The sequence below is a fragment of the Osmerus mordax genome, chromosome 9 (assembly GCF_038355195.1).
Source record: "Osmerus mordax isolate fOsmMor3 chromosome 9, fOsmMor3.pri, whole genome shotgun sequence".
NCBI classification, from domain to species: domain Eukaryota; kingdom Metazoa; phylum Chordata; class Actinopteri; order Osmeriformes; family Osmeridae; genus Osmerus; species Osmerus mordax.
Window position 1 is genome coordinate 14,160,104 of NC_090058.1, and position 23,105 is coordinate 14,183,208.

Below are 23,105 nucleotides of genomic sequence, written 5' to 3' on the forward strand. Positions count from 1 at the left end.
TGAAAACCACACGTAACACATCTGTAACCAGACACCTCATAAAAGGATAAACAGCAGGAAAATGTTAGTATAAGTGGAATTGGAACCATCACTGAATACATATTTTCACATGGCTGGCCTTCCCACAATTACAGTTTGTTTGGGTGTTTCTTCTTCAAAAAGAGAGAGCACTTGAGATCTCCTATTCCCTAAAACCTCACCCCCTAAAGAACGGGGAGGGGAGGACATTTTGGGAAACATATGGTGGCAATTTCCTAAACATAGCCCTCCTAGTGACCAGACTGGCTTCCTCTGTAAAAAGACATAACCACATTGTTGACATTCAGCGTTTTAACTGTCTGTTCACGCCAGAGATCAATGATAACGTCATAATAAAATGTTAAACCTCTTTCAAGTTTTTGGACAATGTTTTATTCAATATCTTCAAATTAACCACATTTTCAATATGCTACACCCTAACAAAGTAACAATATGAAGTTGTATTATTTTCCATACTGGTCAATTAAAAAGCAACACGGGCCTGTTTCAGACTCGTGAATTTTTTTTCCAAATAATCCCAACAAATGACATACCCATTCATTAAAAAAATCCTACCCAAATTGCGTCCCTTTTATTCCCAGGGTAACTTTCTCTCTGTTTTACAATATGAAGGGGTCGTGCGAATACCCTGGTATTAGAGGTTGTTACCGTACAGCTCCTGGCCCCTGCGGTAATAACAGCATGGTGAATATGAAGGCTGTGTAAATGAGTCCTTTAAAACCCATTTAACACCAGGTTTAGGGAGATTCTCCATATGGACGTAATGGACGTAATAATTAACAGTTATTTTTACTATGTGAAATTACAGTCTCTGAGCATGCTTCCCACTTCTGTCATCAGCACGCGCAGTATAATTGCCCTGGGTACGCAGTACTCGGCAGAAAACTCGATAGGTTTCACCAACGATACTTTTTTCTCCCAGTTTTGAATTTCCTGCTGGAAAGTGGAAACAGAAAGGGAAAGAGTGGGTTTAGACTTTCAGATAACCTCCTCACACCAGGAGGCTATACGGACAACGGACAGACACACTGGGCGCATACCAACGCAAGCCGCTCACAGTCAACAGCTCGAGGATTCACCAGGTGTTTCTTTGAAAAGTTGGGAAGCAAGCCGACGCCTAAACGTTAAACGGGTAAGATGAACAACGGTTTTATTAGACGAAATTAAACAAGTTATGCATTCAAAACAAATTGTTTGTTAAAACAAACTTCACTGATGACTGTAAATAATGGTTGAATATTTTTATGGCGGTGAATGATATTAAGAACAAGAATTGGCTAGTCATTTTTTTCCTTTAATTACGAGTAGCCGTTGAGGGATAAATACTACCACAAAGTCAACACGCATTCTACTTAAACTGCAGTGAATCAGAATCAGAATCAGAATGGGATTTATTCGCCATGAAAGTTTGCACAGACAAGGAATTTGCTTTGGCAGGAAGGTGCATACAATAAACATATACCTAACATTTAAATATGTGGACTATCTATACTAAGGGTACATAAACTAGCAGTACTAAGTGGGATTAGAATATAATTAAATATACAATAAAATAAAATATAAGTTGCCGTAAATTACAATATAAAAATACAAAAATACAAATATTACAAAAAATACAAATGTACAAGATACCATTATTGTTATTATTTTTGCTGTAAGGTTCATAACAGCATGGATGCATAAACAGAGACGCATTGTGGAAAGATTAGACAGCATCATTGACTGATCGTCAGAATAAGACTTTCCTGTCACAATCATGTTGTCTGTGCCTCCAAAGACACATTTCATATTTTTTGCGAGTAGACAGAAAAGGTGATAAAGTTGAGAAGCACCTCACTGGTGCCACAACAGCCAGCAGAAGATGCACACATTTGAGAGAGAAAGAGAGAGAGAGAGAGACAGAGAGAGAGAGAGAGAGAGAGAGAGAGAGAGAGAGAGAGAGAGAGAGTGCTTGTGTAATCGAGGTATGGGTAGTTCAGCACATTTATACTGTCAGCACAGAGTTTCTGAAGGGTTGAATTATTGCACTATAGGCTCATAGATCAGCTGCCTAGTAGCTCTGACACCAATAACAAGCCTCAAGTGGTTGCAAATATGGATAGTCAGATCAGTCAGAATACAGTACCGCATCCCTCACCCCCAACCTCTCCACCCCACCTCTCTGACATGGCTGGAGCCTTGACTCCTCGCCCACTCCCCCAGGGTGTCCCTACCCCATGCCCCCAGGCAGGGCCTTGGGTGTTGGGCTCCCTGGGAGGGTAGCAAGAGGCTTGGCAACCCCAGTCTGCCCCTTCCAGCTGGGCCAAGCACAGGCGTCCTGCTGCCATGATGAAAGCCAGGGAAAACAAACAAACAACAAGCTGGTTTACGTACCGCACAGCATCAATATTTCTTCTCAATTAAGCAATCCAGTCTTGCGGAGGGATCCAGGGATGGAGGGAGGGATGGAAGGTGGGAGGGAGAGAGAGAGAGAGGGAGTGGTGGGGCCGCTACAGAATACAGATAGTCTGGTAGGGGCACATAGGTTACAGATAGTCTGGTAGGGGCAAACAGGTTACAGATAGTCTGGTAGGGGCAAACAGGTTACAGATAGTCTGGTAGGGGCAAACAGGTTACAGATAGTCTGGTAGGGGCAAACAGGTTACAGATAGTCTGGTAGGGGCAAACAGGTTACAGATAGTCTGGTAGGGGCAAACAGGTTACAGATAGTCTGGTAGGGGCAAACAGGTTACAGATAGTCTGGTAGGGGCACATAGGTTACAGATAGTCTGGTAGGGGCAAACAGGTTACAGATAGTCTGGTAGGGGCAAACAGGTTACAGATAGTCTGGTAGGGGCACATAGGTTACAGATAGTCTGGTAGGAGCAAACCGGTTACAGATAGTCTGGTAGGGGCAAACAGGTTACAGATAGTCTGGTAGGGGCAAACAGGTTACAGATAGTCTGGTAGGGGCCTTCCTATTGGCAGCCGCCTAGGGTGGCATGAAGAGGGGGGGCGGCAATTTGAATTGCAACCATTTAAATGAACCCTCCCGCATAGTCCTTGAGTTTCAAACGCATTACCAGCAGAGGTCGCCAACCGCGGCATGTCATATGTCCGTGTTGTGGTTGCCCCCCCCCAGCCCCACCCCTAGGCTAGGTAAACCTTGCCTAGGGCACCAAATGTGCTAGGACCGGCACTGCGGTCTGGGCTGGCTCATCCTTCCTGTGGTTGGGATGCTGGCTCAGGTTCCAACCTCAGACCACAGTGACACAGAGCCCAACATGCCCGCAGCTCAGAGCTCACTGACTCAGTCGCTGATTCAGTCACTGTTCAAGAAAGATGAATCCGTCTGATCCTCCTAGGCTGGTCTGGTCCGTCTGAAGAGAAAAGGAGCTGGATACGTGCTCAACTGCCAACAAACAAAGGTGGGTGAAAAGCTTTAAAAAAAAAAGATTTTTATTATAACAAATAAATTAATATTAGTCATCGATATCTAAAATTCGGTCCATTATCAGTACAGGAAGTGACTGGCATTGTCCTCAGTAGGGAAGTATGAAGATGCTGCTGGCTGGCCTCGCTGTTCTGCAGCTGTGTCTTACTCCAGCACTGCTAGTAAGTACACCGTGCACCATGAAAGTGTATGTAATGTACAGTATGTACAGGGGGGTCAGATGGCTGAGCGGTTAGGGAATCGGGCTATTAATCAGAAGGTTGCCGGTTCGATTCCTGGCCGTGCTAATGACGTTGTGTCCTACTCACCCTACTTACCTCGGGGGAATGTCCCTGTACTTACTGTAAGTTGCTCTGGATAAGAGTGTCTGCTAAATGACTCAAATAAAATAAAAAAGTATGTGTAATTCACACTGTATTATCAACTTGGAGGAGTAAGGTGAGAGGGAGGGGGCCAGTAGAGTGTGTTAGTGAGGGGTAAGAGTGTGTGTCAGGTGTTATTTGCCAATATCACCTCCTCCCTCCAGGGTTCTAGCTCAGGGTTTCTGACACACGCACCTGACCACCTCATAAAACGCCTCATGAGCCAGCTACGCCAACGACAACCCAGCAGTCGGTGGCTGGGCGGTGTTTATACTCCTCTACATACTATAGAAGGAGTGAGTCTAACCCATTTAACTGGGCTGAATGCAGGGCGGTATTTATACTGAGGGGAGTGAGTTTCAACCCCTTACATTGACATTGCATTCATTTAGCAGACTCTTTTATCCAAAGCAACATACAGGAAGTGGTTGTATGAAGAGCAGCAGGTGATGTGTGTGCCCGGGGTCCAGCAGGTGCCCAGTGGAGACTACTGGGAGGAGTGGGGGGCGTACGGGGAGTGTAGCAGGAGCTGTGGAGGGGGCGTCACCACGAGGTCCAGGAGGTGCATCACCCTCAGGTAGGACCTCCTCACCTCACATCCCTCCACCCTCTACCTTTCTTTCTTTCTTTCATCCTCTTCTCTGCTCCTCTCCTCCCTTTCTTTGGAGTCTTTATTCCAGGAGAAAGCCTGTTTCAGGTCCATAATGATGAGTCATAAAAGAATCCCCTGGAACTCCAGGGGAGGATAAAGAAGACAGGGAGGGGTTCTCCAGCTTCAACAGGATCTGTCAGCCGGGCGTTGTCTGTTGCCTGTGGCAACCAGACTGTAGCTCAGTGAAGATAAGGAGCGATCTGGGTCTGTCTGTGCTTTGTTGGGACAGGGAACCAATTAAGCGCTGTGCAAATATCGGATCTTCCTTTTTTTCTCCCTATTTTAACTTGGGGAACCTGTGATTTTGTGTGCGTGTATGGGTACGTGTGCATTTGTATGCGTCCGTGTGTGTGTTTGTGTGCTTTTGCCTGTGTGTATGTGTGTATGGGTGCGTTTGATGTCGTGAATTCGTTTTCATCTGTAACTGGGTGTGCGCTGCCTGTAATCCATCTGCTCATGTTTGGTTGGACGGGGGGGGTGGGGGGGTGATGGAGGGGTGTGTCAGAGACAAGGCTCGTCTCTTGTACCCACCAGCCCTCTGCTTCTCGGTCCGTAAATCACTCCGCTGGAATCCTTCTGGCGTGTTCCCTCTTGCACCTCAGTGTTTACCACCGGGACTAACCTCTGCAGCCCTTCTCTCACTGGTGGAGGAGTTAGCCCCACCTTCAGCCCTCTATTGGCCCACACAGACCCCACCTTACCCTCACCCATCCCACTTAACCTCACCTCACCTCACCTATCCCACCCTCCCCTCACCTATCCCACCCTCCCCTCACCCATGCCTCACACCATCACACCATGACTCACGCTTCACCCCTGTTTAGAGAGGTGTAATTACCAAAAAGTATTATGGCCATTAGAATTGTATTATTGTGTCAAACATCATCCGACTGTCAGCCAAACATTGACAGTCGTTTCAAGTACAGATTTATGTTGCTTGAAGTAGAGACGCATCATTTCTTCCTGCTGACATTGCAAACCAGCAGCAGGTGTGTCTCAGGAGAGAGGGGTGGGGTACAGAGAAGGGGTGGGGTGGGGGGGGGGGGGGGGCGGGGGTTCTGAACAAGTAGCTTCTCAAGAATAGAGCTGCAGGCGCAGGTCTGCCTCCACCAGCCGTGAGGAGCTGAGTTAAAGAGGGCTGCTTAACATGCTCCGGCACAGCTCCTCCTGATGCCAGCTGAGCCACACCCTGAGTTACCGCCTCACAACAGATCCGTCGGTTCCCCCGCTTCACAGGGACACCAAATGGTTTTCTGTGCAGCAAAAACAGGAGGAAGGTCGAAACATTTTTTGTACGTGATCGTCATGCTGAGGCTTGAGGTTGAGTCTGTCTACCTGTGGGCCTGTACTGGTCATGTTGACTTTCTGTCTACCTGTGGGCCTGTAGTGTTGGCACCGCTCCTCCGACACACCCACAGAGAGCCCGACAGCCAAGCACACACCCCTCATCATCTAGCCCTCTCCTTTCCGTGACTAACAGCAGAGCGGGAAGTGAGCCAGCCCTGTGCACATCTGTCTCCTGAGATGTCTTAGTCACACGCCGCACCTGTACTCCTGCACTGCAGCTAACTCCCCTACATCACTCCGACCTGCCCTTGCCCTGCCCCCCCCCCCCCCCCCCCCCACGCCCCCCAGCCACAGATGCACACCAGACACACGTCACAGATGTTACACATGGTTTCTGGGAAACGGTGGGATGAAACAGTCCAGCCAGGGCAGTTTGATTCCCAGAAGAGAGTGATGTCACCCTCCACATGTCTAATACATATCTAGACTGGTATATATCCACGTCCCGTGCGAGGCCGAGCGGAGGACGGTGTCGGGACGTGCGTCCGTCCCTGCGTGGGCGTGGGCCAGCAGAGCTGGGGCGTGGGTCCGTCCCTGCGTGGGCGTGGGCCAGCAGAGCTGGGGCGTGGGTCCGTCCCTGCGTGGGCGTGGGCCAGCAGAGCTGGGGCGTGGGTCCGTCCCTGCGTGGGCGTGGGCCAGCAGAGCTGGGGCGTGTTGATGCACGCTGGAGCAGCCGTTATACTGAGAGACGTTCTGGACACTTCAAGGGCGGGCGTCTCTGCTCTCCAGTCTGTAAACACACGTCCAGACAGACTTGACATCCAACTAGAAAGTCAGGCATGTCTGTGTGTCTATGTGTCTGTGTGTCTGTCTGTGGCTCAGTTATCTCAAGAACCGGGCACTGTATGACGTTAAAATCTTGAAGGTGTATTGTTCAGGACCCAAACATGTCACGGGTGACATGTTTGAACAAAACATGTCACAAAAACAATGAGTGGCGTCATGGTTGTCTACTTTTGCAGTGGTGCAGATCAGAGGTCCCTCTTAACAAGACTCTAAACAAGGACCATAACGATGGCCTTAAGGATGCACTTCACGACGTCCTTGAAAACGTCCTTAACGATGCTTGTGAGGACTGATGACTCCTCTCCTTGGCCCTTGCTGTTTGTGTTTTCATCCAAACGCTCATTTGAATGTTTTTCGTCTAAACCTAATAGGACGGACGGGGGGAACAACTGTGTCGGCCCAGAGAAGTCCTACCGCTCCTGCAACATCCAGGTGAGGGCTTCCCACGCCTCTCTCTTCAGAGACATCAAACACCGCCAACATCTTGGAAGAGTTGACACTTTTAGCACCTGAGATAAACCTGTGAAACAGCTGTCACAGTGATTCACAACCTGCTTTTCGGATCGGCCATTATGGCCGGTATGTTACACATGTCGGATCTGTTTCGTGTGTGAAATCCCAGATGCCCCCAGGTCCCAGACACAGCCTGAGCCAGGCCTGTTTACAGTTCCCGCTCTGTACACAGGACACAGTAATAGACCATTGTGGTGGTCCTTCTCCTGCTCCATCTTTTTCCTCAACCTCAAACCTTTAAACTGATAGGACATAAAGTAGGCCGCTAGGAAATTGATGAGCTTAGCAGGGCCAATAGCTCTGTAGTAGTACAAATGGCAAAGAAACATGACTTTCTAATGTCCTATCTTCTCTCATATAGGTCAATGTAACTCTCCCGTGATGAGCTCTCATCCAGCTAGTTACTGGATGTAGCTTAGTGGTAGAGCATTTGACTGTAGATCAAGAGGTCACAGGTCAAATCTTCCCTGTATTTCTGTTGCAACACACAATGCAACACACAAGACCTCTCTGTCACCTGTTATCTCTGACCTCTCCATCTCCTGGTATCTCTCTCTGACCTCCCTGTCTCCTGGTATCTCTCTCTGACTTCCCTGTCTCTTGGTATCTCTCTCCCCAGGATTGCCCAGAGGGCTCCAGGGACTTCAGAGAGGAGCAGTGCTCTCAGTTCGATGGAACTGACTTCCAGGGGAAGCGCTACAAGTGGCTGCCTCACTATGGAGGTGAGGAGCGAGGTTAAAGACGTCATATCTTGATCCTAGGTGAGGAGGTCAAGTGATAGTTCAGGTGATGGTGGTGAAGGATCTCCTCCTCCAGAGATGGTTGTAAAGGCACGAGATGTAGTCCATGGGTAGAAGACTACCCTGGTACATACTGACCATTCCTTAACTGTGACCACCAAAATCACTGTTGGAATTATGCATTTCTGATCCTTTTTGGATTTTCTGCAGTGCTGTCTATGTGATAAAACTGTCTGCAACATTGATCAAATGTCAATGTGTGTGTGTCAGTATGTGTGTGTGTGTGTACGTCCTCCTGTCGTCACCTGTTCTGTGGCGTTTCTCTGAGGTAAATGTAAACTGGAGCGTGTTGCTGTCTCTCCAGCGGAGAACCCGTGCGAGCTGAACTGCATGCCTCGCGGCGAGAACTTCTTCTACCGCCACCGCACCGCTGTGGTGGACGGCACGCCATGCCACCCTGGACGCAGGGACGTGTGTGTGGGCGGAGTCTGCAAGGTGGGCATGGGGACTGAACCGAGAATTGGGATTACTTGGGGTGATGATAGTAGCTGGATCTCTATGGTGACGAAGGAATTCTGGAAAGCAGCTTTCGGTGGTTGTTGTTAACCTTGTCAATTCGTAAACTTTTTGTTAACACTGACTCCTCCCTCTTTCTGACTCCTCCCTCTCTCTGACTCCTCCTCCCTCTCTCTGACTCCTCCTCCCTCTCTCTGACTCCGCCTTCTTGCTGACTCCTCTTTCTAACTCCTCCCTCTCTATGACTCCCTCTCTCTGACTCCTCCCTCTCTATGACTCCTCCCTCTTGCTGATTCCTCCCTCTCTCTGACTCCTCCCTCTCTGTGACTCCTCCCTCTCTCTGACTCCTCCCTCTCTATGACTCTTCCCTCTTGCTGACTCCTCCCTCTCTTTGACTCCTCCCTCTCTCTGACTCCTACCTCTCTCTGACTCCTCTCTGCTCTCCCTGGTCCCTGACCTCCAGCGCTTGGGCTGTGACAACATGCTGGAGTCTCCCCAGCAGGAGGACCCCTGCCTGCAGTGCGGGGGAAGCGGACAGTCCTGCTACCCATCCAGGAGCTCCTTCACTGTGCGCGACCTGCCCAGAGGTACGGAGGGGTTTCCAGACAGTCACCTGTGACTAACAGAAATCTTGTGTTACTACCTTTTAAACACACCTGTGTTTCCTAGGCTACAACCAGGTGGTGATCATTCCTGTGGGCGCCACCACCATCAGTATCAGGGAGACGGTCCCCACTCGCAACTACCTGGGTGAGTCACTGAAGGACAGCTAGCTAGCTGTCTGGTGTGGTGCTTTAAGATGTGCATGTCACAATGGTACAGAGGAGGCTCAGGGAACACTGGACCATTCCTTGACTCTGACCACCATCTGCACTTCTGATTTGGGATTTTCTGCTGTCCTTTCTATGTACGATTTTGGTATGTCGTTTTGGATAGAAGGTTAATGCTAAATGGATGAAATGTGTTTTAATATAGGTGTATATGTGTATGCATGTAAGATACACTTATAGATGTACACCTAGAAGAGTGCATATGAAAGCCTGTAAGATAAACTGTATTACCTCGGATTAACAAGCTGCTGTGTGTGTCATCAGCCATTAAGAACCTGCGAGGGGAGTACTACCTCAATGGCCACTGGGTAATTGAGTTTTCCCGTGCCACCCCCATCGCTGGCACCATGCTGTACTACCAAAGGGGTGCAGAGGGAGACATGACTCCTGAGACCATCATCGGCCGGGGCCCCACCACAGAGCCTCTCGTCATCGAGGTCAGGCACCTTGTCATGAACATAAGAACGAGTATTAATCAGTTATTAGAGAATGAACAGTAGTAGTAGTACATATTATTATATGATAAAATATGCCAATCTGTTCTGAATGTTGAATTGTGAAAGCATACCGTATAGTATAAAGATATACTGGCTATATACATACTCAACTATACTGGATATATATACATACTCAAATACAAGCTATAAATGTAATTTGATTCCGTCATAAATGTCCATATATTTAACAAATTCCAGTTGAAACCAGATGGTTCGGATGATATTGTCTAAAGCTATTCACTTAAGTGAATTCAGGTTTTTTTGGAGAGAGATTTCTCTCCCTAGTCCATCTCCTTCACCAAATGTCCACATACCTCGTTGACACAGACCTCTGGATAGTGTCTCTAGCATTCCTGTAACCAGCGTCTGAGTTATAGAGAGGGCCATCCAGTGACGTAAATCAGACATTTTATTATCCGGAGCAGGGCAGTATTTAAATAAATAAATGTGTGTGCTTTTTTACTGAGGTTTGGACCCTGGAAGATGCTGCGACAAGCTAGCTAATTTTGTCATGCTGTCAACAAACCTTCATGGTATTGCGCTGAAGTCTCCGACGTTAGCTGGTGGTTGCGCTACATGCTAAGGTGACTCAGACCTCACCATACAGTCTCTCCAGGGGGTTTGACCTCTGACCTCTGCCCCTACAGCTGATCGTCCAGGAGCCCAACCAGGGGGTGGAGTTTGAGTACTACCTGCCCCACGGGCGCTCCAGACAGGGCTACTACTGGAGCCACGGCTCCTGGTCCTCCTGCAGCATGGAGTGTGGATCAGGTCAGGATCACTGCTCCTCCCTCAGGAGGCGGCTACACATGGGGAGAGGGTCGGCTCAGTAGTACAGCATTTGACTGGCCATCAAGAGGTCCTTAGTTTAAGTATTCTGCTTATGATGATTATAATCTTCTTCAAAGGGTGGGATCGGTACATAATGTAGTCATTTAGTGGATGCTTTTATCCAAAGCATCATACAGGGGGGATTTGAACCCGTGACCTCTTGTTCTTTAGGCAGATGTTCTAACCACTGATATATCCTCCCCTCACATGCTACTTTTATTAGGTCTGTATCCACACTAATAATCTGATAAAGTTATGGATATTGACCTGATGGGGTTGGAACTGGTACCCATGGGCTGTATTTCAGCGGGAGCAGATTAGTTCCATCACATCATGACTCAAACCTCAGAGGAATTTGCATGTAGAGTCTGATTCCATCATGAGGAGCTGAGGATGATGATGATAGTGAGGATGATGATACTGAGGATGACTGTGACAGCCTTGCGTTGCGCTGCAGCGTGTGATGTGGTGTGATGTCTGATGTGGTGTGTGGTGTGATGTCTGATGTGATGTGGTGTGATGTCTGATGTGATGTGGTGTGATGTCTGATGTGATGTGGTGTGATGTCTGATGTGATGTGGTGTGATGTCTGATGTGATGTGGTGTGTGGTGTGATGTGGTGTGTGGTGTGATGTCTGATGTGATGTGGTGTGATGTCTGATGTGATGTGGTGTGATGTCTGATGTGATGTGTGGTGTCTGATGTGGTGTGTGGTGTGGTGTCTGATGTGGTGTGTGGTGTGGTGTGTGACTGACAGTCCGTGCTCCTCCCCCTCCCAGGGTACCAGTCTCGTCTGGTCTTCTGTGCCATCGACAACGAGGCCTACCCCGACTACCTGTGCTCCTCGCTGCCCCGCCCGCTCAGCAACCGCACCTGCAACCCGCAGCCCTGCCCGCAGACACACAGGTGAGGCGGACGGGCCCCAGGGCCTCGGGGCAGCAGACTCCTGGTCATGCCGCTCGCAACTGAACCGTAGCTTCTCAAACTACGTTAGCTTCTCAAACGACATGACTTTATCAAACTCCAGTACAATAGATGATCAAACCGCATTAACTTGTCAGTCCAGTAGTAATGAGTGGTGTGTACAGTAGAACATGGTTGTGAGCCCAGTGCGCCGCGGGCCTCACTGTTGCTGCTGTGTTGCTCCTGTCCTGAAAGGATGGCGTACCTGTACCCGCCACACATGTGGAGGCCCTCAGAGCAGCCCAGACCATATGTGTTCAGGTAACAAGGCCCCCAGGGGCCGCGGGAGAGGACCTCAAACACGGGGCACTGGCACCTCACGCCCGGACACTGATTCACATCATCCACCTTCCCCTTTAAGGGATTGAATCATCCCCAACGACATCCACACCCACATGCGATTGAATCATCCCCCTCCACTAAGTGGATGGACCCAGCCACTACACGCATCGTGCCATAACCCAGGCTTAGCGATTCAGAGTGATTCCCGGGGTATTCCGGAACGCTCTGTGTCTCTACCCCCTGGTTGAGGTCTGCCGGAGGGGCGTGAGGGGTTCAGAGTGTAGCGCCTGTTCTTCCATAAGGGAACCAGAACAACGGCGAGAGGCAACTGTCCAGCTCAGAGATCCGTGTCCCTCCCCCCTGCCCCCCTGCCCTCCATCCCCCCCCCCCCCCCCACGCTCTTTCATGTCCTGTGCGTCCCTGACCCCCTCACACCTCTCCCCAAGGCAGGGGGGAGCTCGTGTCGTGCAGGGGTCGCATCAAAGAGGCTCCTCGCGTGACCCCTGTTCCCCTGATCCCTAAGCTGGGCCGCTGTCTGATAGTGCTCGTAGCCAGCTGTGTCTGTAGCGCTTCCTGTCTGTGTGCGTTAGCTTGGTCTATGTGTGGAACAGACACTGCACACGGGGACACACACACACGCACACACAGGGTCTTAACTGTGGTGGTGATGTATGTGTTCCTGTGTAGGTCCCAGGTGACATCGCTGTGGCTTGACTGCCTTAGATGTTTGTTTTTAAATTTATTTTGAATTTTTTACATTTGCGGACCGGGCGGTAAAAACACCTGAAGTAAAACATTTTCAGTTTGTTACAAGTCTTAAAACATTTTTATAATTTCTTAAAAAAATGCATTTCCTAATAATTGGAGTTTGATGGTCGTCTTCAGAAACCTGAGACGCCTGTGAAACCTGTGAAGAGCCCAAGCGGGGCCTTGCTGTCGCCATGACGCCACAGTCTCACTGCAGGGTGTCTTTACGGTCCTGTCTGCACAGGGTGGGTGTGCTCCACATGTTTGTTCCACATACCGACAGGCTACTGTGCAGGAATTGTGAAACATCTGTGTTCGGACTGGTCAAATCCATCCCTGCACTCTCACCAACTGAGCTATTCTCAATTACTGAGTCATGTCACAGATGGGAAAATATTGCAGTAGCCATTTTGAAAATGTACTAAGTGAAATGCACTGGTACATAGGCACTGTATTGAAACACACTGCACAGTCAGTCAGAATCCATTGTATGTGGCGTTACTCTGGCGTTACTCTGGCGTTACTCTAGCGTTACTCGGTCGCCAGCATCAGGAGAACAGATCACCTCCTGTCACACCTGCTGATACTCCCTCTGACCCAGAGAGCGCTAACTGCAGAGTCGTCATTTGTAAAAACGTCACATAGCGATCTGTAAAAAGGGTGAACCCTCACTATAGAACACGCTTTCTAGGGGATTGTCAACTGTTTCACAGCCAAACGTATGTGTGTGTGATCGGATTGCTGTCTCCAGATAGCATCGTATTGTCAACTAACCAAGAATAGAAACCCAAAGCAGATCGTGGTGTTAGCTGGCTTGTGTGTCGTGGTAGCTGGGGGCTTTGATGTCGGGGTGCTGGTGGCGGGGGCTAGTCACACTGCACAGGACAAGTTCCTGTCAGAGGTATCCCAACACTAACAGAACCTCTGATGTCCGTCCCTTCCTCCACCCGACCAATCCCGTGCCCTCCCTCCCTCCTCCCGATTGGCGGGTCCCAGCTGGGAGATGGGCTCGTGGAACCCGTGCTCGGTGTCGTGCGGCGGGGGCTCCCAGGTGCGCAGCGTGCAGTGCGTGTCCCACGAGGCGGCCGGGCCGCGCGTGGTGGAGGACGCCGTCTGCGCCGCCTACTCCCAGGCCCCGCCCACCCTGCAGACCTGCAACATGCGGCGCTGCGCCGAGTACAGAGCCGGAGCGTGGAGCCAGGTAGGGGGCCCTTTAATGCACAATTGTCTTTGAAATGGGGTCAAACGGGTGATTTTGCCGGGGCGACGGTGGGAGCTGACCGTGGTGTCGTGCTCTGGGCGTGCAGTGCTCGGTGACGTGCGGCGCGGGGCTCCAGAGCCGGGAGCTGCTGTGCGTGGGCTCGGGGGGTACGAGACTGGAGGACGTGGCCTGCTCCGCCCTGCCGCGCCCCACCCTCACCCAGGCCTGCACCCTGGCCGCCTGCCCCGTACACATTGGCTGGCACGTCGGAGACTGGGGACTGGTGAGCGGCGCACGCGCACACGCGCTCACTCACACGTGCACACACATGAACATGCACCTCCCCAACACACACACACGCAAAGGATTTCGATCCCAATTCATCCCTCTTCTCTCTGCCCTGTGTCTCCTCTCCAGTGCTCTAAGAGCTGTGGCACCGGCCTACGTGAGCGCCAGGTGATCTGCTCCGACAGAGAGAGGAACCTGTACCCTGTGGAGCGTTGCAGCGCCTACCCCAAACCCTCCACTGTGGAGGGCTGCAACGACCAGCCCTGCTACAGCCCCCAGGGTGAGACCACCCTTCCACCCGGCACTGTCCGCATGCAAACACACCCGCATGTACACCTGGCTGACCCGCCGTGAATCTTCCTCTCCTCATCCTCTCCTTCTCTCTTTCTCCTCTCCTCTCTCCTTCTCTCCTCTCTCCTCTCCTCCAGTGGTCCCCAGCATGCAGGACCCAAGAGGACATGACAACACCCAGCTAGGATTCCATCCCTACGTACCTGACCACTCAACAGGTTTAAAGCAGTCTTGACCGTGACTGTTCTGTGGCTCTCTCCTGTCTGGCTCTCCTCATCCCTCAACACTCTGTTGCCCTCACCGCTGTCACTTTGTCCCAGCACCTACCCCCTCTCCTGCCCCCCTTCCTACCCCCTCTCCTGCATCCCCTGCCTCCCACCCTTCATCCCAGCACTAATTATCCGGGCCTCGTTGACATGTTTTTGGGGGGCCGTGGACACTGTCAGTCTGATTAACATACCTGGGAGGCAGTGAGCTGTACCAGTGTTGTGGACTGGGCCGTGTCTGGCCCTGGCCCTGGCCCTGGCCCTGGCCCCTGGCCCCGAACCTGGCCTTGGCCCTAGCCCTGGCCTTCCTCCTCTCCCGGCACCGCTGGCGAGGGCTGGGGGAGCTCCTGCGTGTGTTTGTTCCCTCGTCCGTTCCCTCGCCGCCTGCCAGCGTTCCCACAGTTCCCGTGTTCCGGGGGTTCTGTGTTCCGTGTCTGGTCCCAGTCAGACCAGCTCTGGCCTTTTCCTCACTGCTGTCGCTTCTGTCTTCATATCTGTGTGTGTGTGTGTGTGTGTGACTCCACGCCACAGGGCTCTCCCAACAACCCCCATGGTGCAGAGATGTTCATTGTGTTCCAGGCGTGTGTTTTATTACAGGCAGGCTTGGTGGAGGAATGCCAAGAATGTAGACGTAGATTGAGTCTGGCTCAAGAGCTTCACTGCTGTTTGAACATCTAGCTTCTGAAACCACACATGCCTCCTTCCAGGGGAGCTCTGCTGCTTCAGGTTCAGGTTTGGGTCATGAGCATATTTGAAGGAAGAGAATACCACAACATAGTATCTCTTATTTGGGGGATTTCCTTTCCGTGTCGAAGTTATGCTTCTATAACTTCAAGTACAAACTAAAATGACACGGCTATTCGAGAGGTCGGTCACATTTGGGATATTGTGAGAGAACCCTGGAGTTCCTGTCAATTGGAAATACTAATAAATACATAGGGGCAATATGGTTGCAAAGTTACAAACTTAAAACCAATGTTGATGGTGGACATGAATTCCTGGGGATGTGTAGAATCTAGATCTAGATTTGTCTAGAAGTTGTCTCTTCAGAATCTATTGTTGAAAGAGCATGAGTTCTAGTGTGTTCACGTGTAGACGTGTGTGTGTTCTAGTGTGTGTGTTGGTGTGTGCGTGTATTTGAGTAGACGTGTGTATTTGAGTAGACGTGTGCATGTGAGTAGACGTGTATGTGTGTGGACGTGTGCGTTCTAGACTTTTGTGTGTGCCTGATGCAAAACACGGTCTTCAGTCCCCAGACCGGAGCCCGCAGGCCCCCAGACCAACACGGTGTACGACCCCCACAGCCTGGCCCCGGCCCTGCACTGCAGCCAGACCTACTACGGCTGCTGCCCCGACGGACGCTCCTCCGCCAGGGGCCCGCTGGGCCAGGGCTGCACCCAGAGCCCCCCCCTGACCCCTGCCCAGCCCTCCTGCACCTCCTCCAGGTACTCAGCGCCAGCCAGGCCCCTCATTATGGTCTGGGCTCCGGGGGTGGAACGGAGAAAAACACAGGCTCTATTTTGGAAATGTTCTTTGTGTGTGTGTGTTTTATGTGTTGTTGACCGCTGACCAGATGATAGGGGATGTTTTTAACATGTTGGATGACCGCAGCAGTTTACGTTCTCAAGTCTCATTTTAGAATGTTTCTCTGCCCCTACCCCCTCCCCCCTCCCTGCTCCCTCGTGGGTCAGATATGGGTGTTGCCAGGATGCGGTGACCTCAGCACAGGGAGCCAATCGGGAGGGCTGCCAGGAGTACCGCCCCGCCCCCACGGTAAGCAAGCGCTCTGTGCTTGTTGTCGTGATTTTAACCAAAACATTTGTCACATGCTCCTTACTCTCCTTCTCTCCTCACCTCCGTACTCTCCCTCTCCTCTCCTCCCTCTCCTCTTCATCCCCCTCTCCTCCCCCCCCCACTCCTCCTTCTCCTCCCCTCCCCTTGCCTCCTCCACTCTCCTCCCTCTTCCCCACCCCCCCAGTCTGCCCCCACCCTCCCAGCTGAGAACAGTGTCCAGTGTCGCCTGACCGCCTACGGATGCTGTTACGACCGCACGACCTCCGCTGGAGGGCCCAACGGAGAAGGCTGTCCCAACCCCCCCAGTGGCAGTGAGTAGAGGAGGGGAGGAGGGAGGGGAGGGAGGGAGGAGAGGGAAGGGGAGGCAGGGGGAGGAGGAGGAGGCAGGGGGAGGAGGAGGAGGCAGGGGGAGGAGGAGGAGGCAGGGGGAGGAGGAGGAGGCAGGGGGAGGAGGAGGAGGCAGGGGGAGGAGGAGGAGGAGAAGGCAAGAGGAGGAGGAAGAGGGAGAGAGGGAGTATGGAGAGAGGGGGGCTGGAGCATATAGAACAGTATGTCCTGTTGTGTTTGGTCTGTCTTTCATAAATGGTTATCCAAAGATACACACAAATAGTACATATAGAAAACATGGCATAAAACCAAGGATCAAAATGTATAGTTTAACATGTATTTTGGTGGTTAGAGTCAAGACTGCAGCGAGTCAGACATAGTGTAAAGTAACCACACCTCAGCGAGCAAGCATGGGTCACATGGTCAATATTCCTTCAGTAGCAGGGGGTTAGAGGTCAGAGGTGAGTGTCCTGTCGTGTCGCCCCTCAGTTGAGCGCTCCACCTGCTCCCTGCCCCGGGCGGCCGGCTCCTGTGCCGGCTGGACACCCCGCTACCACTACGACGTCCTCACCGCCCGCTGTGTCCACTTCTGGTTCGGCGGCTGCCACGGCAACAACAACAACTTCCTGTCCCGCGCCGAGTGCCAGAGGTCGTGCCAGTCAGCCTCGCCAGTCCAGCTCGCCCCCCGGCCCGCCACCCCCTCCAGAGGGGGGGCCACCCCCTCCGGTGGGGCGCCCACCCCCGACGCCTCCACCCCGGGCCGTGGGCGTGACACGGGCAGCGTCCAGCCCGGCTCCAGTGGCAGACTGGGCACCAACGCTGCCACCCACGCCCACCGCGCCCGGGTCCACCTGCGTCCTCGTCGGCCCGTGGCCGTCCAGCAGACCCTCCCTGCCGCCAGGTAAGACCCGAGGACACAGGAGGGGGGAGGGGTGGAGGAGCCCCGAGCGACCGGCGAGCAACGCCCCCCCTCAGAAGGGATTGGCCCCGCCCCCAGCCCTGCCCGTCCCACTCTGGGTCCCGGGGCCACAGAGGAGCACAGGAACACAGCAGCAAACACACACACGTGCACGCTAAGACACACACATATAAACAGTCGCTAAAAGCACGCATACATGTGTTGAAACAAACAGCTGATAAAAGCACGCGCATAGACGAACACACATTGTTGCTGCAACACACGCGAACAGTCGCTAAAACGCTTACACACACTGATAACACTGTAAACGCGCTCTGCGATGTACATATACGTGTGCTTCACGCCTAAGCAGACGCACAGTAAACACGCTTTGAAGCACACCCTGGCAGCTTTGCAGACACTTAACCCCCTCTCACTCAGAAACGAGCCAACGCGCTTCGCCTGCCCCGCGCTGCCCCGCGCTGCCCCGCGCTGCCCTCACCCTCGTCTTGTCACCCCCCCCCACCCTCCCATGTAATCTCTGGGCTTGTCACTCTGTTGTCATGACGATAACCTAATAAAATCTGCTGTGGTGCTCCAGTCCTCGTCTGTCTGTGTGTCTGTAGTGTCTGTAGTAGTCGCTCCATCCACTCTTCACACGGGCCTTCATGTCTGTCCTCCTTCACCAGGTGGGACTGGAGGGATCTTGAACTCCTCCATGTTCCCCATCCTGCACAGCACCCTGCAAGCTCGTAGACTCACCTCATATGTGTTAACTGTCTGTGTTGCTGGGTGGGTAGTGGCTCGTGTGGTGTCCTCCCTCGTCTCCCTCCCTCGTCTCCCTCCATCGCCTCTCTCCCTCGCCTCTCTCCCTCGCCTCTCTCCCTCGCCTCTCTCCCTCGCCTCTCTCCCTCGCCTCTCTCCCTCGCCTCTCTCCCTCGTTTCCCTCGCCTCTCTCCCTCTCTCTCTCCCTTGTCTCCCTCGTTTCTCTTCCTCTCTCTTTCCCTCGTCTCCCTCGTGTCTCTCCCTCTCGCTCCCTCGTCTCCCTCTCTTTCCCTCGTCTCTCTCTCTCTCTCCCTCGTCTCTCCCTCTCTCTCTCCCTCGTGTCTCTCCCTCTCTCTCTCCCTTAACTCCCTCTCTCTCCCTCATCTCTCTCTCTCCCTCGTCTCTCTCTCTCTCTGTCTGTCTCTCCTGCTTCTGTAGCCAAGCTGGGCTGCTCTTTATGCTGAGCTTTGGTGACTGTTGAAGCTGCTGTCCAACAGTAGAGCATAAAGTGACTTTACTCTCCTCTCTTCTTCTCTTCTATTTGCCATTCTGCTCTCTTCTTTCTTCCTTCCTTCCTTCCTTCCTCCCTTCCTCCCCCCTCTCCCCTGTCCTCCTCCCTGGCCTCCAGCCTGACCAGTCCAGGGGTGAGTATCGACAAGTCGGACCCGTCCTCGGTGGAGGCCCTGGCGGGCCAGACGGTGGTGCTCCCCTGCCGCGTCAGCCCTCCCCCGTCCTCCAGCGTCGTGGTGGAGTGGAGGAGAGACGGCGTTCCCCTCCCGGCCCACAGGTGCGGTCCTACCTCTCCGTCTGGGCCCAATGTTCACCCCAGAGTCACGGTTTCCTGGTGGCAGGAATTAGTGGAGGTTTGGGGGCTAGCAGGGCACTGAAAGCAGCACTTTGCAGTTCATGTTGTATCTGACAACCTGTACTACTGTCTCGCAAGAGACTGCAACCACTAAATAGTTTGATGCTGTTTTTGCTGCACTGTAAAATGTGGGCTAATACTGTAGTTGAGATGTTATTGTTCGGTCTGTAGTTGAGGTGTTATTAGTTGAGGGTTACAGTATTATTGCCCTGTTGAAGTGCTTGCTTTTAGTCAGTGTTTAATAATGCCAATATTGAAATGTTTTTGTTTCGTTATTGTGACTCATTTTGTTTTTCTTATTGTGTTTCATAGGCATAATCAGCAACCTAACGGTTCCCTATTGGTCGGTCCTCTCACGGTGGCTGACTCTGGTTGGCTGCTTTGTGTTGCGACGCGGGACCGAGCCCGTGAAAGAGACCATCGCTACATCTACCTGTCTGTCTCTGGTAAGACACCCTGCGGTCTGGGATTCACCCTTGTGTGGTGTTGGGTCTGTGAGACTCATTTTCAACATTTACTAAAAGACAAATAATTTAAACTGAATTAATACTTTTTTCAACCTGAGACTCATTAGCCTTGGCTCATTTTCTGTGAACAACTAGTAGCAGAACAAATTTTTTGTGGGAACACGTTCAAGTGAACACTGTATACCTCCCTACACATTTATCTTATACCCCTCTAGACAAAGCTTGCATGTGTGTGACTGTGTGTATGTGTGTGGTGTGTGTGTGCCTGTTTTGTGTGTGTGTGTGACAGAGGGTATCCCCCAGGACGACAGGCCAGGAACAGGAGTCTCCCAGCCTCTACACCCTCAGCCTCCCCGCCAGCCATCCATCAGGTAGACCCCCCCCCCCCTCCCCCCTCCCCGACGTATACGTAGACCTCTTCCACCCCGAGAAACCCACGCTGTGTGTGTGTGTGCTCCAGGTTCAGCATCGATCGCTCTGGCTCGGCCCAGCTGGAGGGCAGGGCAGGGGGGACGGTGAGGCTGGCCTGCAGGGTGCTCCCAGCCTCGGCCCTGCCCTCGGTCAGCCTGCAGTGGACCAGGGACGGCCTGCCCCTCACCTCTCCCAGGCACGCACGCACACACACACGCACACCTGAACACCCACAAGAGGCAGTCTCACTGATTTCCACCACCGATTCCCACTGTGGTTATGAGTTTCTTCCGGCGCGTGACTGTGATTCGTCGTTGGTCCGCAGGCACTCCCAGCACTCGGACGGCACCCTGGTGATTGGCCAGCTGAGCACGCAGGACTCGGGGACGTACACCTGCACGGCCTCCACTCACCAGCACCTGGAGCAGAGGCAGCTGCTGCTGCGTGTCCACGGCGACCTCATCACCACGGCGCCCAACAACCTGCAGGTGGCGCAGGGCGACACGGCTCGTCTGCCCTGCGTCGTATCCGGGGACAACGTCAGCGTGGGCTGGTCCAGGTCTGTCTCACACCTCATCCTCTAACATCTTCTATAATGATTTTTCGGCTTTAATAATCCTCTATCATTTGTATTCATCTTTATATAATTATTAGTATGTTCTGGGATGTAGTTCTCTGATGTATATACACATATGTATATAAGTCTTGTGTCGTGGTGGGACAGAAAAAGCGTCTTGGTTCTAACAGATGTATTGATTAAAAGAGTTCTGAGGCAGTAGCTGTCTGAGTCAGAGTTCTCCAAGGTAACAAGCAACAGTAACTAAGCAACGGTGTCGATGAGCCACAGAGGAACAGAGAAGCATTGCTGCGTGTCAGGAGCCACTGTCTTGTATAAGGGTTCTGGCTCAGGGTTCACATCCTGATCTTAGGACAAAGTTCACATTGTAGCTGTTTACGCTTTCATCAGACCCTTGTTCCACGAACGGATATTGTCTCCTCTGTACATGATGCAAGCCTGGGGTCACACACAGTTTGTGTCTAATGCAGCAGTTGCTCAATATACTCTCATCAAATAGAATGTGTCTATGTAGCAGGTTATTCATTACACTTTATCCAAACAGAAGTGTCTAGACAGTAGTTATTTATTACACATATTTACCTGTACATTCCACATGCACTTTGTTCTAATTGCATAGAAGCATACAAAATGATTAAAAACAGATTTAGTGATCAACACCCATTTTGTTTATTTTGCACTCTCGCCTGAAGCTAACCTTTGACCTGGAAGCAAGACAAAACATCCCATGATATCCACTTCCTGTTCCTCTGCGTTCGTCTCCTAGAAACGGCGTCCCCGTGCGCGCGGACGGTCGTAACGTCCAGACGTCCCCAGACGGGAGTCTGATCCTGAACAACGTCCAGCCGTCAGACGAGGGCTCGTACACCTGCAACGCCTACGTGGGGACCTACTCCGTCAGCGCCACGGCCGAGATCCGCGTGTCCAAGCCCTCGCAGCGAGGTGACGCACGTTCTCTCCCCTTGCACCTGTCCCAGTCGGGCAGGACCGGCTTACAAGCTTCAACCAAACAGACATTAAACAACATTACGACTCATACACGATATGCACTGTTAATGATCCTGCCCCCCATCCCCTCTCTTCTCCTCCCTCCCCCTCCCGATCCGCTCCCCCAGACCAGGATGCGGAGGTGGGCGTGCCAGCGGAGTGCGTGGACCAGCCCGACCTGGCCAACTGTAACCTCATAGTGTACGCCCGGCTGTGCAACAACCCCTACTACGCCAGCTTCTGCTGCGCCAGCTGTGCCCGCCACGCTCAGGGGGGCTCCAGGGGCCGCCGGACGGGGTAGGGTGCCCAGGGCTGATGCATTGTGGGAAGGAGTGGGAGGCCAAAGGGGGGGTCCTTCCTGAGGACTTGTCTTCCGAACCTGCACAGATCCCAGAACCTCCCGTTGCTGGTACCAAGACTGACATGCTGACACTGTTCTGTCTGTTCAGTCTGGTGTTTCGTCTAACTGGGACAATCCACATTAGTGTGTCTGTCCTGGTAGAAATGTTCAATCAAGGAGACATGCCTGTTGTTGTTGTTCAGGGAATATTTTGTACTGTTCTTATATTCAGTTTCATGTCCAGTTGAAACCACTACTTGGGAAGCATCACTTAAGCTGGGTGGAACTGGTGCATAGTAATGCACACACACACACACACACACACACACACACACACAAATAGACACACACACTCTTCCGCTGGATCTGTCAAACCTGTAGGGTGCTACAGGTGCTCTAGTCTAAACTGAATCAGTTGCTTTTTTGTTCTTTGAATTTGTTCTGAGAATCTAAAGATTTTGTTAAACTAGCTGGCATCGCTCCATTTGACCTACCAGGGGAATTCAGTTCATTTGCTGTTTCATCACTTTAAATCAATATTTGCTGGGAAAATAATGATACAAATGATCTAGTCCCAGCTCAGAATGACTGTAATTTCACAGTTTTCATCCTTTCATTACTCTGTAATTATTGTGAAATAAAATAATATTTTGATTAACTCTGTTTTGATATATTTATTCTGTTTTAAAGTGTCCATATTTATCTAGGATGTCGCGTTGGATAAAAGCGTCTGAAAAATGAATAAAATGTAAATGCAATGTCATGTGTATCTGCACCTTACAGTGCTACGTTTTAGAAGCGTTTAAAGAGAGATACCACCTGTCACCACTAGAGGTCCTGCGAGACCCTGAACCCAAACCCGTCCCAACCCTATTCCTGATAGTTTACCCATTTATAAGTGTAAACAGTCAGTTATTCAGTTCCCCTGGACCAACTATGAAGACTCTTCTCTGTTTCCTGCTGCTTAAATGTGAGAAAACACATCCACTGTAATAACCGTACCAAGTAGAGTTTGTCTGAAATCCGTACCTCTCTCTCCATCAGTGTTACGTTAACTCGTCCCTCTACCCCTCCAGACATAGAGGGCATG

General features: G+C 51.6%; 1 protein-coding gene across 8 annotated transcripts; it reads left to right on the forward strand.

Annotated features, from left to right (window-relative positions):
* The first annotated feature begins 1,003 nt into the window (after positions 1–1,003).
* Positions 1,004–22,633, forward strand: paplna (papilin a, proteoglycan-like sulfated glycoprotein). 8 transcript variants are annotated; one of them, XM_067243798.1, is made up of 28 exons: positions 1,101–1,171; positions 3,384–3,446; positions 3,537–3,633; positions 4,305–4,411; positions 6,991–7,051; positions 7,752–7,854; positions 8,237–8,367; positions 8,852–8,975; positions 9,058–9,138; positions 9,483–9,655; positions 10,363–10,486; positions 11,326–11,452; positions 11,705–11,770; positions 13,535–13,739; positions 13,846–14,022; positions 14,157–14,307; positions 14,456–14,536; positions 15,834–16,029; positions 16,276–16,357; positions 16,563–16,689; positions 17,195–17,606; positions 18,997–19,155; positions 19,546–19,679; positions 19,990–20,071; positions 20,161–20,307; positions 20,437–20,670; positions 21,455–21,630; positions 21,804–22,633. In XM_067243798.1, exons 3-28 carry the CDS (start codon positions 3,574–3,576, stop codon positions 21,974–21,976), a joined length of 3,693 nt encoding a protein of 1,230 aa, XP_067099899.1. In that variant the 5' UTR covers positions 1,101–1,171; positions 3,384–3,446; positions 3,537–3,573; the 3' UTR covers positions 21,977–22,633. The 8 variants fall into 8 exon arrangements, with proteins under 8 accessions (XP_067099907.1, XP_067099899.1, XP_067099903.1 ...); XM_067243802.1 differs by having other exon boundaries at positions 4,308–4,411; XM_067243799.1 differs by having other exon boundaries at positions 1,117–1,171; positions 3,568–3,633.
* The last annotated feature ends 472 nt before the right edge of the window (positions 22,634–23,105 follow it).